We start from the raw sequence: 23,842 nt of genomic DNA, 5'->3' as shown, positions 1-23,842 counted from the left end.
ATATATATTGAGTGAAGGTGGGATCTTGCATAATTAATATTGAATAGGGAAGTGGTAGTCAAAGAAATACAAATTAATGTTAGTTATATATATTTTAGATTGCCAACCTTTAACATCCCATGTATTAAAACTATATATTTATATATTTTCAATTTAATATTAAAAAATGGTTAATTTACAGTACTTATGTTTGATAAAATCATAGAATAGTTTTTTATTAAATTTTTAATAATAAATTAATATTTAAATTTAATTTTCATCTAACAAAATAATCATTCCACTACATAAATTTCTATTAATTAACCATTAATTAGAAGTTTCATGTTTCTTAATAGCTTCTTAACAAAATAATCATTTCGTTTCATCGACTTACTGAAAAAAAAATATAATTTTTTATAATATTTATTTTTTTAATTAAAAAAATATTATTTATTGATTAAATTTTTAAATATTAGAAAATGTGAAAATGATTCCATCTATATATTTTTAAAATTAAACACTTAAATCTTTATATATAATTAATTTATCCAAATTAAAAGTTATTTATTCATAATTCTATTTGTAAACTGGTCAAAAAAGAGAATAAAAATTTTAAATACCTAAAATACTCTCATAAATAATTAAATTCTTTTTAATATAGATAAATAATTTTATATTGTATAAATCTTTAAATTATAGCGTAATTGATATATTAATTCTTATATTTTTAAAACTAAATCCATAAATTCATTTATATTTAATCCGTTTAAAATTACAGTTCTTCGATCCGTTATAAATATTAATTCAAAATTAGTAAATTGTCAAATTTTTTTTAAAAGTATAATATCTTCTTAAAATATTTTTTATAAAAATAGACGACCTATTTAAAGGTTATTTGGTACTACTAGTTGAAGTTGTATGTATTTTCTAAAAATTTTGAAATCGTAAATATTGAAATATTTTAATGAATGAAAATTGAAGAACGAAAGTGTTAAAATAATGAGATATTATAAATAAAAATTAATTGAGACTTAAGTGTTCTTTCGAATAAAAAATGAAGGATAAAAATATTTAAATTATAATAGATGAGGACAGATTAATTGTAGAGGAATTCAAGTGTACGTTTTTTAAAATATAGGAATCAATCTATTAATTATATTAAAATTTAATGATTACGTGCAGTTTATCTATTTAAAAAGATAATAAAGACATTTCTACACTATGGAGTGACTTTTAATTTGAATGAACTGATTATAAAATGATTTAAGTAATTAAATTTAAAAATATAGAGATTTATCTATTAATTATATTAAAATTCAGATACTAAAATATAATTTATTCAAATATTTTTTATCAAACAAACCGGGTATAGTTTGAGTACATTACATTGATTTTAAATAGAGCTTATATAACAACAATGACTTGACCACATTTTCACATTGAGCTTTATTGATTTTCTAAAATTTGAAGGACTAAAAAGCTGATTTTAAAAAATATAAAGACTAATATTTAAATTTCACTTAACCATAAAAACTAAAATGGAATTTACTCTTTTGTAATGCACATAAGTAAATTTAAAATTTTCTCCAATTCTATTTCTTTTGTTTTCTTTTATTTTTAGCGTGACAAGAACAATAATTTTTTACTCATAGTATTTTTTTTAAAATTCAATTACATAATGTTTTGGTGAATAAGTTATTATTTTATAATTAATTTCTGTTTTTATTCCAAAAATTTAGTCATAAAAAATTGTATACTGTAGATGGAAACCATGTTTATAAGTAATTAAATTAAAAGTATGCAAATAAGCATATATTATTACATATCAGTGATTTTTTTTTTCTAAATTGAAAAAGTGCAACATTTATTAGAAAACAGTAACAGTATAAATAAACCGCTAGAAGGAGGGCTTGAACCTCCGACCTTGTGGTTAACAGCCACACTCTCTAACCAACTGAGCTATTCCAGCTGCTTGAAAGTTTTTCACACTTATATTATAATATCTGCAGTATTTAAAAATTTCTGAATTTGATCCAAATCCTTCCTAGGTGGTTGTGCCACTAGGATCCAATAATCCACGCATGGGCTAAAAAGATTTCTTCTGATATTAACAGGTCAATAGAACATTGTTTAAAGAAGATTGCGGATGAGCTTGCTACGATACAATTCATCCTTGATTCTGGCACTAGCATAGCTGTATAATCTACAGATGGAGGTCACATTTCTGTACATTGTCTTTTGGTAATTTAACTCCGGAAGCAATATCATCCCAATTCCTAAGATCATCCCAATTCCTATGGACATGCAAATATGTTGGTGAAAACATCTCATCATCACCCTTAAGTTCTGCATTACATAAGATCATCCCAATTCAAGACTTTACGTTTATGCTTATTTCTTTTTCTTTTTTGATATATTCACAAGTATCTCCTGCCCACTGATCTGAAACTAAATACTATTTGCACCAAATCAGTCCACTGAGGAGTATTTGCTCCATCCATTTCATAAAATACACACTGTAAACAAATAATAGAACTATGTTTGATGAAATTAAATAAGGATAGGAATTTTTCAGGCCAGAATTCCTATGCTTATTTAATTTCATCGAACATGGTTCTGTTCTTTGTTCACAGTGTGTATTTTACAAAAGCGGATTTGCTTCTGTTCTTTGTTCACAGTGTGTATTTTACAAAAGCGGATTTGCTTTTACTTGAGCGGTTTCTGAACTTGAACACCCCTGCTTTAATTCTTATTTTAAGAACCAAAATCATCCATAAAAGCTATAAACATTAATAGCTAGCTATCTGACTATCTTCATACTGTAGAAGATATGTTCTTCATATTTCTTCTACTACAAGCAAACTTTGTAATACAGTACTAACAGCTCTACTGAGAAATGAAACAGTAAAAAGGAAGAGATTAAAAAATTAATAAACAAATTAAATATAGAAAAACAGTAGAAGACTTCTTCCTGGATGTATTTTCCATGCTCATCTTCATAAGGCAAACGTAATGGTGAAAATATTCTTTTGTTTTCCCCTCTAGTCATGTATATAATAGATGATTAGTACCCATGAGCGTAACCAACATAGTTGAATCGAGGTCGAATATTATGGTGATTATATCTAGGATCTCCGTAGTCAACAGCTTTTATCACCACAGCTTCACGCCGACCATCCTGTTCTTGAACAGCTCCAAACACAATCTCATTGGTCTCGCAGCCTTTTTCATAGTATGTTTTGGGGTTGGATGTATAGTGCCTATGATGATGCTGCTGTTGCTGCTGCTGCTGGTGTCGCTGCATCTGCATCTGCATCTGCATTTGCATGTGCATTTGCTGTTGCTGTTGTTGTTTTTTCTGTTGGTGATACTCAGCATCCCATCCACTATGGTAACTATGGTTGTGCTTGAATTGCTGGTGCTTCTCCATGTCCTTGGTGATAAATGGATAGGTTCTCTTTGGTGTAGGGGTCCTGGTTTCAATTGATGGTGGTTCATCTTCGTCTGGAATCACAAAACTTTCTTGCATCGGCCATGCATTTGAATGTTGTAAATGGTGCTGGTACTGCTGCTGAAACTGGTAGTGAAGGGGCTTGCTTCTGAAGCCTGAAAATAATCCCCCCAATATTTCACCTACAGTTGATCCAGTGTTGAGGACAAGCCTCCCGAGTGAACCAAAAAAGCCCTCGTCTGGTTTCTCAAGTTCACCTTCATTTGGAATCAACGGAGGCCTTACTGATTTCGGAGGCCTTTGGTATGGTGGCATTGGTGTACCTTTCTTTATATAAGCTCTTGAATCCTACAAAAGAATAAAAAGACAAGGCAATTGAAACTCTTTTGACTATCACATTGTGGGAAGATACTGAGAATGTAAATAATCGTAAGCTTTAGAAAGAATAAGGTAATAACAACATGCTTCTTTGATCACAAGAATTCAGAAAAAAAAATCCCTCATTTTAAGTGGAATAATTTCATAAATCAAAATTGTCTGATCTTCTGTACATTCTCGACAAAACAGGAGAATTGGCATTGCCTTTACTTATCAAATTGACTAGAAGAAGTATTTGCTTACATCATTGGAAGAAAACAATGCTTGAACCCGACGCTGCAGCAATGCTAGCATGTAGCCGAAGAATGCAGCAGCAACAAGCACTGCTATTCCTGCAATGACCGAGACATATTATATAGATTTCATGATCATATGAAACAAAGCATAAACTGTGGATGAAAGTTAGGCAAATTTAGTTATACCTAAATGGAAACTACCATCATATTGATAGCTACAATCTTCATCATGGAGTTGAATCTCTCGAATCGCCTGGTTTCCTCGATCTATAACCAAAAGAGAGCAGATACTTCCAATATAAACCACATCAAAATCATTTGAAAACTTCACATCTTTACTTGGAACATCAACATGACCACCTCCACGAGTCCATTTTCCACCTGCAATAGTTGTAACCCCTGCATAATGATAGATTAAGTTGTTAGAATAGCTGATAAAATTTCCAAAAAGCAAAGTCAGTGAAAACAAAAGTTCCTATATACTCAGATCCATGAAGATACCTTCATCACTTATCTTTCTGATAGCCATGTTCATTGTGTCTGCTATATATATGTTTCCTCGGTCATCCACCGTAAGACCTTTCGGGTGGTTCATTCTTGCTTCTCTTAGTCTCCCATCTACATGTCCCGAGTACCCTTCAGAAGATCCAGCGATCAGCTTGGGCCGGCTATCTGCATTTCATCAAGCCATCTCAGTAAATAATAAAAAATTATATGTTCCACCTCTACCACATGATTTGATTGAGATCCTCCAAGAAAAAGCAAAAGATCAAAGAGGAAGAATCTGAGCATCTGGATATTTATCAGTTGTCTGAGGAAAACAAAAAGAATCTAACCTATTATTTTGAAAGTTGAACAAAGAATCATTAACCTTGAAAAGCAAAAAGTGGTATTGGGATCTCATTGTTGAAACTAATTACAGCCTTAAGCTTCTTGAAGAAACTAGAATTACATACTAATCTTGAAGTTTAAGATTTATGCAAAAAGAAGGTAAAGGACTAAGAGTGATTAGCAAGGTTGCTCAGTCAAGTGAGAATGTAGGGCTTCATAATTGAAAAAAAAAAGGGTGAAGATCTCCAAAAAGATAGAATTGGTTAGTCAGAAACAAAACTAAAAGCACTAATGTACTTCAAAAAGTGGAGACTTGTGGCTAACAAAAGCATATCAAACACATGGAATTTTCTTTATTTCTCTACCCTTTAGATCATAAATTTGGAATCAGCCACCTGATTAGAAAAGAAAAGTAATCAACGAAAAGAAATCCCAACTATGAAGCTAAGTACCTTGAGATTTTACTGTATACATTTTTAACAAAGTTCAATCAAGAACATCTCTGAAAGCAACCATGGCAAAAATCAACTTACATCTAGATAATGGTGTTGAAATCTTGTAAATGTTACTATTTTCAGAATCCAAAACCAGTAGCTCTCCACTGGGAGATAACTCAACAGAATATGGCTCAATCCCAAGCTTACTTCCATCAAACACTGTCTCAACTGTATATCCACTTTCAAATTTCACCATCGAACGGCTAGAGACAGCTGAAATAATACATATCCATAAGCTCCATTACATATAAACAACCTCAAAAACAGAGGAAAAATAACAAAATGAGGGTTTTAAGAATGTCCTAAGTCTACCTGTTTTACTGTTGGATTTGAGTGACAAGAGCCACTTAACAAGTACAGAGACGACATTGGAGACAACCCCACTTACGATTTCTGCATATACGTTTAAATGCAACAAAGAAATGAAACAAAATAAGTGAATAGAAGCAGAGAAGTGAGCAAAAATGCCGAGAAAAAGAAGGAAAAAGAGTTAAATGTGAGCTTATGCTTACTTGCAGGTGGTGTGGCTGAAGCTGAAGAGAAGCCGCTGAGGAGGACTAGAAAGATGAATGCAAAAACAACCCAATTCTTGCACATTGTTGGTTTCTTTGTTTCTCAATTGATGTAGCTGAAAGAAGGAGAGATTGATCAAATGTGAAGATTTAAGCTTTGCATTATTATATACCCAGTTGAGAAGAAGGCCCCACTGTTCTAGTTTGTCACTTTTCCTTTCTTCTTTTACATCATAATTAGTGAAAAACATTTTCTTAATTTATGGGTATTTGAGGCTTCAGAGAGAATAACTTTTACATTTTTTTTATTTTTTACAGGTAATTTTGTGTAAAAATAATAAATATAATCTATCAACTCTAATTCAATGATATCATAATTATTTTCTATAATTATAGAATTAAGAATTCAACCTTTTAAGTATACAGATTTTTTTTTTTTTTAAAAAAAAAGCCAGCATCTACCCTAACTTTATTGATTACATCAAATTATTTTCAAAATTATAATTTGATTTTAAAAATTATTATTTAATTATTATAATATGAAAAAAATTATTAATTGCTTTTTAATTTTAAAAAATATTAAAATATTTTTAAAATTTTTTAAAAAATTATTAATTATTTTAATGTTTATTATTTAACTCTTTTGGTATAAGAAATTATTTAGTGATTAATTTATTATTTTTAAAAATATATTAAATTATCAATAAGTTTACTGACTAATATTTTTATATCGAAAATATTTTTATTTGCAACACTTAAAATTAAAAATATAAAAAAAATAATTAATATATTTTTAAAAATATTAAAAACATATTTTTTTAAAATAAAAAAACTAAATAATAAATTTTCACATATCATAATCATTAGTAATTTTTTCATGAAAATATACTGTTTCGATAAGAATTAGGGGAAATTCATTCAAACCCAAAAATTTACCTAATCAATTTAACTTAAATTTTTATTTTTAATTTTTTTTAATAATTTAGTTTGATTTTTTTAAAATAAATATTTTATTCAATTCTATTTAGTTTTTTTAAAAAAAGTCGATTAAATGGAATAATTTTTTTTAATTAATTATTAAACTTTAGAAGTAATAGCTCACAAGTTGAATATAAGTAAAATACATTCAAACGTTTTTAAAATTTTTTTTAAAAAAAATTAGGCAATTTTAAATTTTTTTATAATATTTAATAGTTAAAATAAATTAAAAAAATTAATTAGTAAAATTTTTAAAATTTTAATAATATTTTAATATATTTTTTAAAATTAAAATACTAACTAATAAATTTTTTTATAGTTTACTTATTTATAAATAAACAGACTCACAAATATTAATAAATTAAATATTTATAAATTTAAAATTAGTTCATTTAATAAATGAGTTTAAATTTAAATTTAATTTTAAATAAATCAAATCAAATTAAATTTTTATCTAATTAAATTTTGAATAAATTATAAGAAATTTAATTAATAAGCAGCTCTGTTTATTAAAAAAAACACTTTTTATACTTTTAATATTTTAACATTCAGATAATTATTCAATAAAAATTATTCTTCTGATCTAAAGAAAATTAAATTATTTTTAATAAAAATATTCATTATAATAATTATATGTCCAATAGCATACTAAGGTTTATATGGGAATCTAACTTAATGAATTTTGTATTATAAAATTTTTCACATTTTAAATTTTAAAAATTTTATTAACGCTACTGAAATTTGTATAATTTAATTTTTAACATTTTTTATTTTTTTAATATTATAATAAACAATAAAACATAATTTTTTTAAAAATATTTTTCACAGATGAAATTTCACTCTTGTGATTGGTCTCTCGATAAGAATTATTGTTATTTTAAGTAAAAATTAATATAACAATTGAATTTATTAATATACAGGGAAAAGTGAAATAGAATGGCGCGAATCCAGCTTTCAAAAATTTTAAATTTAAACTTTAAAATTTAAGAGGAATATTTTATACTTTAATGATCTACTTAATACAGAATTTAAATTAATCAAATCAGTAAATTTTAGATATCAGACAATCGAAATCAAAATAAATAAAACATATCAAAACATTACAAATTTATTCAACAAACATCATAAATCAATAGACAATATAGTTCTGTTTAATTTTTAAAATTTATGAATTAATTTTAAACCGTTTATTAAAAAGTCGATTATAAATTTATACTCAAAACTTCCGTATTCATAAAAATTATGGCGCTCATCCGACTATAAATTTATAAATTTTTTTAGAATTAACGAGCCAAAATGATTATTCGATTAATACTTCATTAATTAAATACTATTTCCTAATGTATAAGGTTAAGAATTCAATTATAAAAAATTTCAATTTGTTTTTAAAAAAATTTTAAAGTATCTTGATATAAATTTTCGAAATGTACTTAACCAGATTGTTAATTAGCAGTATAATGCAATTTTACATTATTTTTAAAACCTTAATTTAGATTTATTATTTTTATTAAAAATTAAAATAAATTTATGAAAAAATGATATTAGTTTACACCTCAAATCCTAACTATTATATGATAGTTTTCCCAAAAAAAAAAAAAAAAAATCTAGACTCTGCTTTTTAAAAATATATATATATTTTTTAATATTTAAAATATTTAGAAAATTATTGTTATACTTTTTCCTTTGAATTTTCTCTTTTACGAAAAAAGAGGGATTTAGCTTCAAACGTTTTGCTCACGCTGCCTAATCACAATCATTACTCATATTAATCTGTAATTTTTGCTTTTTTTTTTAATTTTTTCCTTATATTTCTTTTCTTCAACTTCATGATCATTATCATCATCAAGATTGCACTTTTAGACTTGGGAACTCATGCCAATGTTGAAAATTGCATTATATCAAAAGATTATTATTATTATTATTATTACAATAATAAAATTAGATTATATCATTATTCAATATTAACTTTTTTTTTTACATGCTGATATTTAGTCCTTGTAACTTAATAAAATTAACTATTTAATTTTTTTACTTTAAAAAAATATATTATATAATTTATATCTTTTTAAATTATTAAATATTTCTTTACTTAAGTGTCAGTATGTATAAAATAATTATAATATTCTTATTTTTAATTTAATATTTTTAACTTTAAAATATAACTATTTAAATTCTACAAATTTAAAATAATAAGTATTTATTTCCTATAATTAACAGAAGAGATTAAATCGCTAATAATAATTTTCTCTATTTGTCATTATAAATGAAAAATGAAGAGATTGTGAATGAATTTTATATTTTTTTGGGTTTATGAAAAAGAAAAGAAAAAGAGGTTCATTGGCATTGGATCTCTCTCTATCTCAACGTAGTCCAAAGAGTTATTGAGGGCTGTGCCGTCCGCCATGCATTGCCCACAGTATCTTTCAAGCTTCATGGAAAAATAGATGACAAAGAAGCCTACAAGCTTTGGCCATCTCTACATTTACAATAATATCTTCCATTTCGTCTCCTTTTCCTTGGGACAAGTGCCTTGCATAAAAAAATGATTATCTTCTTAAAAATTTTAAAAAAGTTACTATTTAACTCGTTGATTCTTCTGTTTTTTTTTTAATATATTAAAATATTTTTAATATTTTAAAAAATTTATTAATTAATTTTACCATTAATTTTAATTATTAACTATTACAAAAAATTTAAAATAACCTTCATATGTAAATTTTATAAAAATATGATGGATCAATTATTAAATTTTTTTAAAAAATTATAGAGACTAAATAATACAATATTTAATGATAAAATTAAAAAAGGACTAATTAATAGATTTTTTCAAATATATTTTTTAAAATTAAAAGACTAAATAGTAAATTTCTTTATATCATAGAAATTAAATAATAATTTTTTAAAAAATTTATATATAATTAATTAAAATAGTAAAAACATATAACAGATATTTTATAAATATAGATATTGCTATATGATGGTTAAGTATATAAATTATTTTATATGCCTTGATAAACTACTTGGATATATAAATATACATTCAACAATAAAATTAAATTAATTATAACTTTTTATTTTTCCTATTAATTTAATTATATTATGCAGTTTTATTATAAGAAATGTTTAAGTTAGTAGCAAAAATTTTTGAAGTAAAAAATTTAAAATTTGCTACTATAAATTAATGATAGCAATATAAAATTATTGTGCATTACAGTTATAAAATTATGGTAATATATATTTCGTAATAAAATTATAATCCATAAATATTATTATTATAGAAGAATTTTTTATTAATATTTATAAATATCATTATTGTTATATTTTTTATATATAATCACTAATAATTATATATTAATTTTTTATAATAATAAATTCATATCACTGTAATTTTTTTTACTATTAGTTGTAATATTTATTGTAATGTTTTAACTCTTAATATAATTATAACAAAGCAGTTTAAATCTTAGTTTTGATTAATTATTGAGTTTTGAATATGACACAATTTTAATATATAACAACGTTCAATGATAAAAACAAGTTTTATGTATACAAAAAATTATTATTTAATTCTTATAAAATTTATTAATTAGTCTTTTGATTTTTTTTAAAATATGCATTAAAATATTTTTAACGTTTTAAAAAATTTATTAATTAATTTTTTTTGTTATTTTTTTATTAAGTATTTTATTATTTAATTTCTATAATTTTAAAAAACTTTATTAATTAATTTCTCATATTTTTAAAAAATTTACTAATTAAACTCTCCGTATTAGGAATATTTTAAATTTTTTTATAATATTTAACGGTTAAAACTCTCCGTATTAGGAATATTATAAATTTTTTTATAATATTTAACGGTTAAAATTAATAGATGAATTAATTAGAAAAATTTTTGAAATAGTAAAAATATTTTAATATATTTTTTAAAATTAAAAAGTTAATTAATAAATTTTTTTCGTTTTATCATATTGAATCTACATAGTTTAAGATGGAGAGTTGTTAATGTAATTTTCAATATAAACAATACATTTAATCAATTCAATTAGTTTTTCAAATAGTCAAAAAGTAAAATCTTTGTCCATATTAGAAATTATTATTCAATTTATTTATTTTTAAATTTACTAAATGTTTTAAGGATAATGAAGCATGCCCTATTGATTGAACCAAACCAATAGAATTAAGTTACGTTAAAATTTAAAAAAACTAAATTATATCAAAAAATTATTATATAATTTGAATAGTATAAAAAAATTTACTAATTAATTTTTTTATTTTAAAAAAATATATTAAAATACTGTTAATATTTTAAAAAATTTACTAATTAATTTTTTTATTAATTTTAACCGTTAAATATTATAAAAAAAATATAAAATATTTATGATATATAGAGATTAATTAATTAAATTTTTAAAAATTTGAAATACCAACTAATAATTTTTTAAAATTATAAAGACTAAATAATAAAATATTTATAGTTAAATTAATAAAAAAATTAATTAATAAATTTTTTAAAATATTAAAAATATTTTAATATATTTTTTAAAATCAAACAATTAATTAATAAATTTTCTCATAAATTAAATAATAATTTTTTTTAAATAAAATAAATAATATTGCCTAGTTTCGCCTATTTGAATGGATAAGGTGTATAGATATGATAAACTAAGTTGAAGTCTCACTTCTCAATTATTTTATTAAAAAAACTAAAATAAATAATGTGGATGCGTAATTTGCCACTTTTCACAACTCATTCCCTTAATCTAGTTTTGCAATAAAGTAAGCTTAATTCATTTTAATTTTTTTTTTTAAATAAAAATTAAAAATTAAAAAGTAAAATCTGATATCTATTTACTCGAATAAACTTACCACTAGACTGTTTAATTTAAAACCGTTATTTATTTATAAAAAATAATTATATCATAAAACTATTTTATGTATTTTTTTAAAAAATATTTTTTGATAATATAATTTATGTTTCATTGTAATTTTAATTTAAAAATAAAATATATTAATAAATTTATATATAAAGATGTTAATAAAATTTTTAAAGGTTGAAAAATATTATTTTTTGAAAGTAATTTAATTTTTTTTATAAAAATATATTTTTTTGTTGATTAAATTTTATAATTACTTAAAATGTTAAAAAACTAAAAAATATTTTATACGAAACGGATGAAGCCTAACTAACAATAGAAACTCTCATGTAATTTAACCTTTTTAAAAATAATTTGTTCAGCACCAACTTAAATTAATTAAGTCAGTAACTTTGTCTATAATTACTTTATTAAAAATAAGGTAGTACTTATTTTATTATTAAAAACTAATCAAACTTTACAAAATTTTATAGTTTATGTTAATTTTTTCAAATTTATAAAATGATATATATTTTAAAAAATAACGCTTTAAAATATAAAAGATAAAATTTATTTAATAAATAACAGAATAAAACATTTTTAATTAATAACATTATTACTAATTTAATATAAATATATATTTATATATTTGAAAAATCAAACTTTCTGTAAATTTACAGTACAAAAATATATAATGTTAATTTATTTTTTATAATAAAGCAAAATCAAGTACAAATAGAAATTTCCTTATCTAATTAGCAATTAATTATAGGAAAAGATATTCCAACGAGTCGAGACCTGCGAATCCAACCAGGCCCATTACAAGAAGGCCTATGCCATACATTAAAAGCAAAGGCCGAACTGTTCATGCTCATCTGCCTGCCCATTTTTATAGGAATATCGTCACAAAGCCATCTCTTGAACCAACTAGGAAATCTCTAATAATTTAAATCATGATTTCAAGTATATTCAATTATTTCTCTATAAATCCCATATATCTGCGACTCTAGGTTGCCTTGATTTGCATGCCTAGGAGCTCTACTGATAAAAAATACCAGATTAGATGGTATTAGGAAAAACAACAAACTCAGCTATACAATACCCAGAAAGGTTGCAAAATGTTTTTGATTGCTAATCTACAAGAAACTTTTGTCTGCGTCCGGCTCACAAGATACAAGTAAATGGACTTGTTTTATTTTTTTATGAAAAATCCACTTACTTTTTGGTTAATAATAGACCAGATGCAGACCATTACTAAACTAGACAAAGTAGACCATCCCTACCTCTAGCGTTGATGCATGAGGCATGCTCAAAGCATAAGTTGGTCCCCTAGAATTTTTTCTCAAGAAATCATACCCATAATTAATCACTATTTTCTTCATCCAACTTGATCCTCTCTTTGTCCTCACATATGAATGCCCCAGTATAAATGCCATTCCTGTTTCTCTTGCTTCCATTAATTCCTGTAACTCCTCCTGCACATCCATGTCAATCTGTGGACTCTCTGGCACAACAAACCTCACTCTCTTTCGTCTCCTTTTGGGGGACTCTATCTCCCTCATCTCTGAAGAGCCTATCATTTCAGAAGAATATGCTTCATCTTCACACAGTTTAACACCTTGGAAATTTGATGATAAAGTCCCAACAACTGTCAATTTTCCATCCTCTTCGAAATCTTCTATTCCGATATTATATTCAGCCTTTTCTGACCTGATAAATTCTGCAATACTGCAAACAAGATCTTTCTCAAACTCCACGTCGTCCTTGTGAACGTCGCGGTAACCATATCGTGCTATGCATCTGTACAATCGGTACTCCTTTGGACCGACTCTTCCCACCAGGAACCTTTCCTCTGGCCTAACATGAGGCACTGGTACAGATTTTATGCAGAGGAAGACTACTACCTGGTGGAAAGCAGGAAGGTTGGTAACAAAGTGAAAGAATATAGCTGGGATCCCAGTGACGAGCTCGGTACGTATGAGGCCAATTCCTGGAACTCTTACGATCCCAAGAGTGGGACCTACACTGAGGAGCCAGTTGATTGAGACCTTATTTTGAAGGTCAGCTTCATATTTCTTGAGCGTTCCATAGTGCCAAACATACATGACAACTAGGAAGATAAATGACAGGGCAACAGTTACCCACGCCCCTTCAAGGAACTTGATAAGGGATGCTGAGAAGTAGAGAGCTTCAATGGAGCCAAAGAAGAATATAAAACAAATTGCTAGAAAGACATTTTTGTGCCAGCATAAGACCATGACCAGAGACATTAGGCAGGTTGTTACCAGCATTACAGTTATAACAGCTAAACCTGTCAGAGTTTAGAAAACAATGCTGTAAGTGCAGCTATGATCAGAGATTTCCATTCATTATTTCAACCAGTTTCAAAGATTTTTAGAAGATGAGTATGTGAATGATACCTGCTGCATTTGCCATGTGTTTAGTGTTTCTGAAACCAATGGTAACAGCCAAACATAACAGCATTAATATCCAGTTGACCTCTGGGATGTAAATCTGTCCGTGTATTTTCGATGAGGTATGAACAATTTTGACTTTTGGAAAGCAACCAAGAGCTGAACACTGTTTGATTATTGAAAAAGTTCCAGTAATGATGGCTTGACTTCCTACCACTGCCGCAAGAATGGCTATTGCCAGAACTGGCCATCTTATTTTCTCTGAAACAATGAGAATACTGTTGGCTGCATTATAGTTTAGGAAGATTGAGTGGAGTGCCCTTTCAAAAACAATGACACTGAAAACTTACCAGGTACAGATACATAGAAACCAATCCTATAGTCACTTTCAATGGTATGATGCTTGGAAAGATAAGCAGCTTGTCCCATATATGCAAGGATCAAGGAAGGGTAAACAGCAAAGGTGAAAGCAATCTGCAGAAAGTGAAGTTATGTTAGAGGAGTTGCAAATTGTCATGAGTTCTGCATGAGAAATTATTTCTTTAACAAAAATACATATACTAATATGAGTAACATAAGTGAGACAACTTTACCAAGCAGGTAAATCAGCTGCATATGAGATACTATTAATCCCAGTTGTCAGAATCTTACGATTCTCGATTCAAATCTATAGGGCTAATCTTAAATGTACCTCAATCTTAGGATTTTTTATTTGAATATTATGATTCTCGATTTAATTCTATATCCTAGCAATTCAAATATATAAGGTAAATTGCAAATGCACATGAATTGTGACTAAATTGAAAGAATCAATAGTAAATCAAGTGAATTAATATGAATTGACCGAGTCTTCAACTGATTCAATCAACTATTTATAAAAGATTTGTTACACCTTATATTTTTAAAATTTAAGGTCTCATTTATCTTTGCCATAAAAAGTGTTCATAAAACCTTCCTTTGGCAATTTTTACCACTACTCATTCTTTTCCCTCTCCCTCTTCTTTCTTTTCCCTTTTTCTTTTTAGTTAATATTCTTAACTAATTATTATTGTCAAGTTATGATACTATCTCTTTTTACTATTTAATTATTTGATCAAATTTAGATGAGAGTTTTAGCATATGTATAATGATAAATATTGTCCGAAATTTCAAAGTTCATAATTTATAACATAAACTTATATAACATAGAAAACACACATTATTCTATTATAAAGAATATTTCTAATTACATAAATGAGAGTTATATATTTATCAAAACATGTCATTACAAGATTTTTTTTACTTTTTTTTAGAATATATATTATTTTTAATTAATTTTTAGAATTTTTTATTAAATCTTAGGATTTTATTCAATTTGATTCTCGATTCATAAAGTAAAGATTTCGATTCTTGATTCAAATCTCGATTTGACAACTATGCTATTAACGCCTATTATGAAAGGCGAAAGTAGTGGGCATCGTCTATTTCAGTTGAGAAATTTTCTTTTTGAATTCAATAGTACTCCCCTTACTTAATCATGCCAGTGCCTTTTTCACTACTGCAATAAGGGATACGTCCACTCAAAATTACTAGCTACAGGAATTTGACTACACGTTACATCCTGTACCTAAAGATGCCTATCCTCACGAAAAGATGTTTACTTGATTAATGTGCAAGTTAAATTATTGCAGATCAGAAGAACAAGCATCAACATCTTTATTGGAACGCATACGGAGATAGCTATTCTATGCAATTGATTTTAGAAAACGTTTTTGCGATGTTTCTACATGTAATTGCTTGAAACTAAGATACAACAATTGGATCAGTCACCTTGATTGACAACTGTGAGAAGTGCCCAAGATCAGCAAACATAGCTTCTGAGCCTATAAGATATAAAAACTCTGCATTAGAAAGACACAGAATATGGGATATTTAACACACTAGATAAATAGTAGAGGACATAGTCACATGAGCTTGTACCTGTTATGCATAGCAAAATCCCACCCAAGGACATCCAACCTCCCTTCTGGGTCTTCTTCAAAAACTTGTACATGTAGTATGGGGACAGTGCTTGGTAAACATGGGGATTCCACTGCCAAATATTGTACACGCCAATAGCACTTATGCATAATAGCCATGTAATCACAACAGGTGCGAAGAGGAACCCTACCCGGTGGGTTCCATAATGTTGGAGGGCAAACAAAAATACAAGTATAGCACAAACAACTGGGAGTTCAACATCTGCAGAATCAATAAACTCTATAATACCAAGCTCGTACTAAGTCGATGCCTATTTATAAAGGAAATATATATTGCTCTCTTGAATTAAATGCCTCATTAACCTTGAAGTATTGGCATAATTAATGAGCTAACGAAAGCTGAATATAATTCAGGGAAACAGGAAGAAAATTAAAGAATGTTTTGAATGTGAAGTGCAGAAATGTCTTGAAGTAAATAAGCATAGTAGCAAGTTAGATCTGTCAGTAGCATACATACACCCAGGAAAAAAGACATATAAATGAAAATATCATACTCCAAGGGGATTCTAGAAGAAATAGAGCAAAGCAAGATCAGTGAGCAGTATGCATAGTGAAAGCGTATTACATCATCAATTGACCTTTTAAAGTTAAATTGGTAAAGCAATATAAACCATAGTGGCTGCTTGTTCCCCACAAATTGCAAAATCTTCCAATTAAAGGATGTAGGGTCAGCACAATTAATGAAAAAGCACTCTTGACGGGAAACCACTAGTTCAAATTCCAGAAAATGGGATTATGAGTTTATTAGGTATGTCCTCAGAAATCCATAGTTAAAAGAAAGGACTGGACCAAACCAGTTGCATTAAGTCATATTAAAAATAATGATGATTTCATATCCACTCTACAATGCTTTCAAAACAACCAGAGGGCTAAGGTTTGATGGGACTATTTTTATGATTATGCATATCTCATGGAGGGTGTGCAGTCTTACTACCAACTCTATTTGACACCATCAGAGAATTTGATCATACATGAATTAAGCTAATTGCAGATTATTCTATAATGGTTTCCCCTATTGATTACCTTATCCAAACTGAACCTACACTATTTTTAAAAGGCGTATCTTTATATCCTTAATCTTCTAATCTTGTGGGCTTCTTTTCTTGGCCCTTCATTGCACGCTAACTTCATATAAAAACAATGATGTTATCAACTTGATCTTCCATGCTTAAAAAATAATTACATTTTCATTAGCTTGATAATGATATGAGTTTGATTAAAACAGGAGGTTTGTCTTGATTATACTATGCAGGGACCCACAATAATTCATGCAGCTATTAGAATTTGTTTTCTTTTTCCTCAGTTTCACATCTGCCCCTTACAAAGTGAGGCAGACATAAAGCTTTGAAAATTTCAAAGTTTCATGCAATTTTTAGGATGTTACGTTAAAGTTAAGGTACTAATCTCTGAGAGTAATCTGCTTCCACTAAGGTACTAATCTCTAACAGTGATCTGCTTCCCTTGGTTACTCGTCTTCATGACATATAAAAAGAAACCAGAAAAGTGGTCCTAAGATTTTTAAGGCAGGCCAACCGAGAAAACCAGCCATATAGAATATGAGAATTTATTCAGTATGACCATTAATGAATGTATAAGTTTGGTAAATTCTGTAAAAAAAAAACCGAAAAAACCGAAACGAACAGATTTACACATTTGCTTATGGATACAAATACTGAATGAAGACAGAAATGACTAAAAGTCACAGTTGCAGTTCAAATTATACACTAGTTTCTTCTATATATGAATAAATCATCATCTAAAGTTCCAAAAAGAGCAGTTATTCTTGGTATGTAATAAAGTAAGTGGCCTCAATATCAGGAACTTACACTGATGCTGCTCTTTTGACATTGATAGCTCCAGCCCAGACACAGCTGAAAAAACTGCAGAATAGAAAAGAACCAAAGAATTCTCATATTTAAAATTTAAAATTTTTAAATATTAAATTAAACCCAAAAACCATAACAACAAATACCAGAAATTGCAGGAGTAAGGACTCCGTCTCCAAACACCATACAAGTCCCAATCAAAGCCAAAACAAGCAATACCCTTTGCAATACTCTACACTTCTCCAAAGTTGATTTCAGACTAGACCCATGAACCCTCTTGTCACTGGACACAGTCACAGACCCATCTTTCTTGTATTCTGATAGCTCCTCATCTGCGAGCTGGCAATTGGGTAAGGAGCTAACCCTGGCATGGCGGCAAAGCAATGAATACAAAGCAAAAGTGCCACCTTCACCATTATCATCGGCTCTAAGCACAATAAACACATATTTAACAAGTGGGATTAGCGTCAATGTCCAAAATACGAAAGACAAGACCCCAAAAATCTCCTCGTTGGTCTCCGAATGCTGAATGTCCTCTGCGAAAGTGCTTTTGTAAACATACAATGGAGAAGTGCTCAAATCTCCATAAACAACACCTAAACTCTGATACGCCAAAGTTAACACAGTCTTCCATGAATCTCTCTGCAAAAGACAGAAAGAAGAACATGAACAAAAAACCTGAGCAAACAATTAACAACAGCCACATGTCGTACCTTGATTGGGCTGTCGTGAAGCACGCCTTCAAGATCCATTACAGGCTGCTCTAATCTTTTCAGAAGCTAGTGAAGTTCCATTTTTGAAGCAAAATAACAAGTACCCATATGAATTAACACCCTCCCCAGTTCAAGCAAGTCGAAGCAAAAACAAATAAAAAAAGATTAATTACCAGAAAAAATAATAATAACAATTTTAAGGTCCAATGGAAGTCTCAATGAAAGTGACCCGCCAATTATATGTATAAAAACCAAGAAGAAAAATGAAACACAACAAAAGAATATTATTCTACAGAATAACTCTTGAAATTGCAGATATAGAATCTATATAATATTATGGCTGTGTTTTAGAGAGAGAGAGATGATGATGTTAGGTATGGTTTTTGGGTTGTTCTTGATTCTAGATAGAGCATCTTTGGCTTACTCTGATAGAGAAAGGATACAAACACAGGGAGAGAGAAGAGAGAGAGAGAGAGGTCTGTTAACCGAGCAATGCACTATTCTGCTTCTTTATAGTGAACCATGGACCACAGGAAAAGGAAGACTCAGAAAATCTGACATAGCCATTTTCACAGCACTACACCACAATGGCTAACAATGCATAATCATATAATACAAATAAATAAATAAATGACATACTAATTTAATATATAATAGGTTAATATATATATTTAATTTTATATTTTTATATTTATTTAATTTCTATTAATATATTTAATGTATTAATATATTTAAATTTAATAAAAATAAAAAATATTTATTACCAATTTTGGATAAAAATAACAACAAAAATGAATTAATTATGCATAACTAATTTTAAAGTTAAGGAGAGAAATTTGCTTTAAAAAAAAAAAAAAAGTTAAGGAGAGAAATTGATAGTGATATTCATAACTGAAGCTAGTGATAATTAACAAGATTTCCATAGATAAGCATGAAATTGGAATGGTAAAATCAAATCAGGCTAATTAAAAAGGCAGTATTTTTGTTAATGATTTTTTCTTAGTAAGTGTTTAAATTAGCACTTCAACTTTTAATCGAAGCTCAATTCAATTTTTTTATCAAATAAATTATTAAATTTATTTTTATGTCAATTAAGTTATAATCTAATAAAATATTATTTTTTAATAATAAAATATCATTTTTATTATATTAGAATTATTTACTATTTTTATATATTTTTTTAATTTTTATTTTAATTAAAATATTAAAATTTAATATTTTAAACTAAAAATAATATTTTATTATTAAAAATTAATATTTTATTAAATTATAATTTATTTTACCCTAAAGGTAAATTTTGGAGATTTATTTGTTTAAAAAAATTGAATTGATTTTATTTAGATTTTGATAAGAAATTAAGGGATACTTTAGATTTTCTTTTCTTTTCTTCATACTTACAATTCACACACAGGTCAACATTTTTTTAACAAACTTAAAGCAATTTCTAGAATTATTTATAAAAAAGTCTAGAATAACCGCCTTTCTCCTATGGTTCAATCTCCTTTGCACCACAACTCACCGTTGCAGCCTCCCTCATGTTTTTCCAAATCATGCCATTTCACCTCAACCATACCAACTTATAGCCATAATCAACATAGATTAGAATATTCAAGCCAAACTCATAATTAATAGCATATCAATTTAATATATTGTAATTATCTTCTAAATTAATTCAACATATCTTTTATATATTTAATTAGTTCCGATTAATATTTATATTTAGACGGTTGTCCACATTCTAAATTATATAATATATATTATATAATAGTTAGATTTATAAATATTCAAATCATAATGTATATTTTTTAAAATTATTTATAATTGGATAAATTTTTTAATTGACTCATTTATAACAGGATAAACTTTGTTGTTGTCTCATTTATGACTGGATGAATATTAAATAATTAAATAAATTATTTTAAATAGTTAAATAAGACATTTTAAAATAATATTACATCAGTATTTATAGCACAAAATTTCCATGTAAAGAATAGATATAGCGGAAACTTAAGGATAGTTAAAGTGGGTTTAATTGTCTATAACAGAAGCTACATTAAATTATATATTATTTTGAATTATAAATTATTTAAAATTAAATTATTTTATTTATTTTTAAAATTCAAATTAATTTATCAACTTAAAAAATAAATTTCAGTTTTTTACATATCATTTTAGTTTGCCCATTTCAAACTAAATGCAAATTTAAATTAATATTTCCTCTCTAAATATAAGCTTACTTCTAATTTCTCATAGATTTTCTAATTCCCAGGACTAATTAATTTTAATTTATTTTTATATTAAATAAGGGAATATTAAAATTAAAAATGGCATATAATTTAAGATAAATAAAAAAAATAAATCATTGAATTTCATAATTATGGTTTCCAACTCAAAATTCTCATGATTCAATAAGAATATTTAAAATCTATCAAACATTTCCTTAAATTGAGAATGTTAGATGACCTTATATGAACTAAATATTTGTCATTGTCTTGTTGCTCATTAATGTATAGACCAATCTATGGACCCATGCAATCCGTCTTCGGCTCTTAAGTAATTTACCACCTTTTGAACACGTGTCAGTCTTTTTATATTTAATTAAGTCTCTATTTTATTTGTAGAAGAAATTATATTTTAAAAATAGTTTTTTTGTGAAAAGTGTTATGTACAACATATTAGTTTCTAACCAACATAATTTATCTTTCATTACTTTATTATAATTTGAAAAATAAAAAATATTAATAAATTTATTTGTAGCAGTATTATTTTGTTTTAAAAAAATTCTTTTGAGAAAAAATATTTTCTTTTAAAATAACTTAATTTTAAGTTTGATTAGAAAAATATTTTCTTAAATATTTCAAATGTAAGAAAAAAGATAAAAAAAAATATTTTTTTGAAATAAACAGATTGCAATTAGATAAATTTTAATTTTTAGCTCCGGTCATTTATGAAAAATATTTTATATTTAAAAATATTTTTTATAAAAAATATTTTCTAATAGAATGATTTATTTTACATTATTTAATTTTAATTTAAAAATAAAATATATAAATAAATTTATATGTAGAAATTTTGATATGATTTTTAAAATATAAAAAATATTTTCATTAATTAATTTTTATGTATATTTTAAATATCAAAAAATATAAAAAGCATTCTCTTAAAAAAAAAAAATTTATTAAACAAACAAAATCTTAAACTAATCTAAAACCACTGGTTTCGGTTAATGGAAAGTATCAACTTGAATTAATTTCTATAAACTTTTAACTTTTTTTTAAATTAAAAAATTTATAAAAATTCAATTTAATTAATTTTTTTTCTAATAATTCTCTTATTTAAAATGAAAAGATTTCATTTAAAAAAGTTAAATTCTTAAAAAATTTTATAAGAATTTATTTAAATTATTTTTTATGTTAAATTTGCTATTCCAATTTTAATCCTACTTCAATTAAGTTGACAAAAAACAATGATTTCTTAAAAAATATATATCTTTTCTTTTCCTTTAAATGAAAATTTTTAATTTTCACTTGAAATTGAACTTGCCGGTTTCAGATTTGATTTTTGTCAAATTAATTCGATGATAATTAAAATTAATAATTGATGTCTATCTGATTTTAGTTCAATTTAAGTTATTGGTTCTTGTCCCATTCCCACCTTAGTCAGGTTTATGTGTGCCGGTAGGGTGAGCATTCGGTCGGTTCGGTTTAAAATTGAACCGAACTGAATAAATCAAAAATTAAAATTTTAGTGTTTATGAAAATCGAATTGATTTTGATCAGAAATTGAATCGAACCGAATCAGTTTGATTCGATTCGATTTGGTTTGATTTGACCGGTTTCGATTTTTAATAATTTTTTTATTTTTTACACTTTTTTAATATTTTAAAATTTAATTAAAATATTTTAATCTTAATATGATTTAATTTCTTTATATTATTGAAAAAATATATTATTATCACTAATCGGTTCGGTTCAATTTTTTTAATTTTTTTCTAATCAAAACCGAACCAAACTTAAATTTCTGAAATTAAAAACTGAACCGAATCAAAATATATAAAAAACTGAATTAAATTTTCAAATTGATTTGGTTCAATCGATTTTTTCAATTTTGAATCGAATACTGATCACTCCGATGTGTACGTGAATATGCACACACAGGAAAGAAACTCCATAAGCAAAAAGTTACTTAAGCTTGTTTTTTTTTTTTTAAATAAATTTTATATAATAACTGTTTTTCATGGAAATTTTTTTAAAAAGACTTTTTTTTTCATAAAAAAACCATTTAAGTTACAATGTTAAAATAAAAAATATTTGTAAATTTATGCATAAAACATTTAAAAATATTATGAAAAATTTAAAATATAATAAAAGACTTTCTAAAAAATTGAATATTTTTCTTTAAAATAGAAATTTCATTAATTATCACATATATATATATATATATAAACAGCCAAGTCCTTGACAGAAACTAAAATAATAATTATAAGTCAGAGCAAAGATGAGATAAGAGGAGAAGAGTGATTATGACAGAAGCCATTAATGTGGAGAGGAAGAATACAAGTGGCTTTTAGAAACAGAAGCAGAAGAAGGTGGCAGTGACTGATAGACTCAATTGGCTTTGTATAAATCATGCTTTCTTTTAATTTTTATTTACTTATTTATTTTGGTGGGTGACCACTTCCCACTACTAATTAATGTTTGATTGATTATTTTGTGACTTAGTCCTTTGTTTTTTTTTTATATATATATATATATATATAATTTTGGAATCTTAAAATGTACAATTCCGTTTTATTGAATTCTTTGTGATGAATAAAGAAAAGGAAAAAAAAAATAAAGTAGGGAATTTGAGGCAGCCATGATTTCGGTTGTTCTCTTCGATCTGAATGTATAGTTTTGTGCCGTTTGATATTTGGGTTCGATTTGTTTTCTGGTGAGTTCATTTATTGGATTTGAAGGTGTTGTAGGCGGAGTGCCTGTTATGGTTGATTTCAACTAGAGATATTGACGGTAAGTGAATTTGGCACTATAATAATATAGAATTTATAGTAGTTTCATAACAATATTAGAATAAAAACATTATGGATCGGCTTTCTTCTCCGGTGGCCGTCGGCATGAAACACTTAACTAATTTCTGAAATATAATGTGTTTACTGT

General features: G+C 26.2%; 2 protein-coding genes and 1 non-coding gene across 3 annotated transcripts; all 3 read right to left on the bottom strand.

Moving 5' to 3' along the window:
• Nucleotides 1–1,874: 1,874 nt before the first annotated feature.
• On the bottom strand, nt 1,875–1,948 carry TRNAN-GUU. Its single transcript has one exon. It is a non-coding gene; the product is annotated as a tRNA-Asn (tRNA).
• Nucleotides 1,949–2,762: 814 nt separating this feature from the next.
• Nucleotides 2,763–6,033, bottom strand: LOC110605022. Its single transcript, XM_021743313.2, has 7 exons — nt 5,885–6,033; nt 5,685–5,765; nt 5,409–5,585; nt 4,546–4,716; nt 4,231–4,443; nt 4,052–4,140; nt 2,763–3,778 (listed from the first exon to the last, which is right to left on the bottom strand). Exons 1-7 carry the CDS (start codon nt 5,967–5,969, stop codon nt 3,044–3,046), a joined length of 1,551 nt encoding a protein of 516 aa, XP_021599005.1. The 5' UTR covers nt 5,970–6,033; the 3' UTR covers nt 2,763–3,043.
• A 6,724-nt stretch (nt 6,034–12,757) lies between these two features.
• LOC110605167 (potassium transporter 8) lies at nt 12,758–19,177 on the bottom strand. The gene is made up of 8 exons (XM_021743523.2): nt 18,687–19,177; nt 18,120–18,615; nt 17,974–18,027; nt 16,089–16,349; nt 15,939–15,991; nt 14,480–14,603; nt 14,136–14,390; nt 12,758–14,026 (listed from the first exon to the last, which is right to left on the bottom strand). The coding sequence occupies exons 1-8, from the start codon at nt 18,723–18,725 to the stop codon at nt 12,975–12,977; spliced, it is 2,334 nt and encodes a 777-aa protein (XP_021599215.1). The 5' UTR covers nt 18,726–19,177; the 3' UTR covers nt 12,758–12,974.
• Nucleotides 19,178–23,842: the final 4,665 nt, after the last annotated feature.

This window comes from Manihot esculenta, chromosome 17, assembly GCF_001659605.2.
Source record: "Manihot esculenta cultivar AM560-2 chromosome 17, M.esculenta_v8, whole genome shotgun sequence".
Taxonomy (NCBI): Eukaryota; Viridiplantae; Streptophyta; class Magnoliopsida; order Malpighiales; family Euphorbiaceae; genus Manihot; species Manihot esculenta.
Note: the sequence above shows the minus strand (reverse complement) of the source record. Positions and strands in the feature narration are given on the sequence as shown.

What these genes read in the sequence shown, in the direction of transcription:
- LOC110605022 (XM_021743313.2), bottom strand. Translation starts at nt 5,969, where the DNA reads ATGTGCAAGAATTGGGTTGTTTTTGCATTCATCTTTCTAGTCCTCCTC. An exon ending in CAAATCCAACAGTAAAACAG is followed by an intron (nt 5,586 to 5,684) that starts GTAGACTTAGGA and finishes GTATTATTTCAG; the next exon opens with CTGTCTCTAGCCGTTCGATG. An exon ending in TGATGGTAGTTTCCATTTAG is followed by an intron (nt 4,141 to 4,230) that starts GTATAACTAAAT and finishes CGGTCATTGCAG; the next exon opens with GAATAGCAGTGCTTGTTGCT.
- LOC110605167 (XM_021743523.2), bottom strand. Translation starts at nt 18,725, where the DNA reads ATGGATCTTGAAGGCGTGCTTCACGACAGCCCAATCAAG. An exon ending in TTCACGACAGCCCAATCAAG is followed by an intron (nt 18,616 to 18,686) that starts GTACGACATGTG and finishes TGTCTTTTGCAG; the next exon opens with AGAGATTCATGGAAGACTGT. An exon ending in GATTTTGCTATGCATAACAG is followed by an intron (nt 15,992 to 16,088) that starts GTACAAGCTCAT and finishes TATATCTTATAG; the next exon opens with GCTCAGAAGCTATGTTTGCT.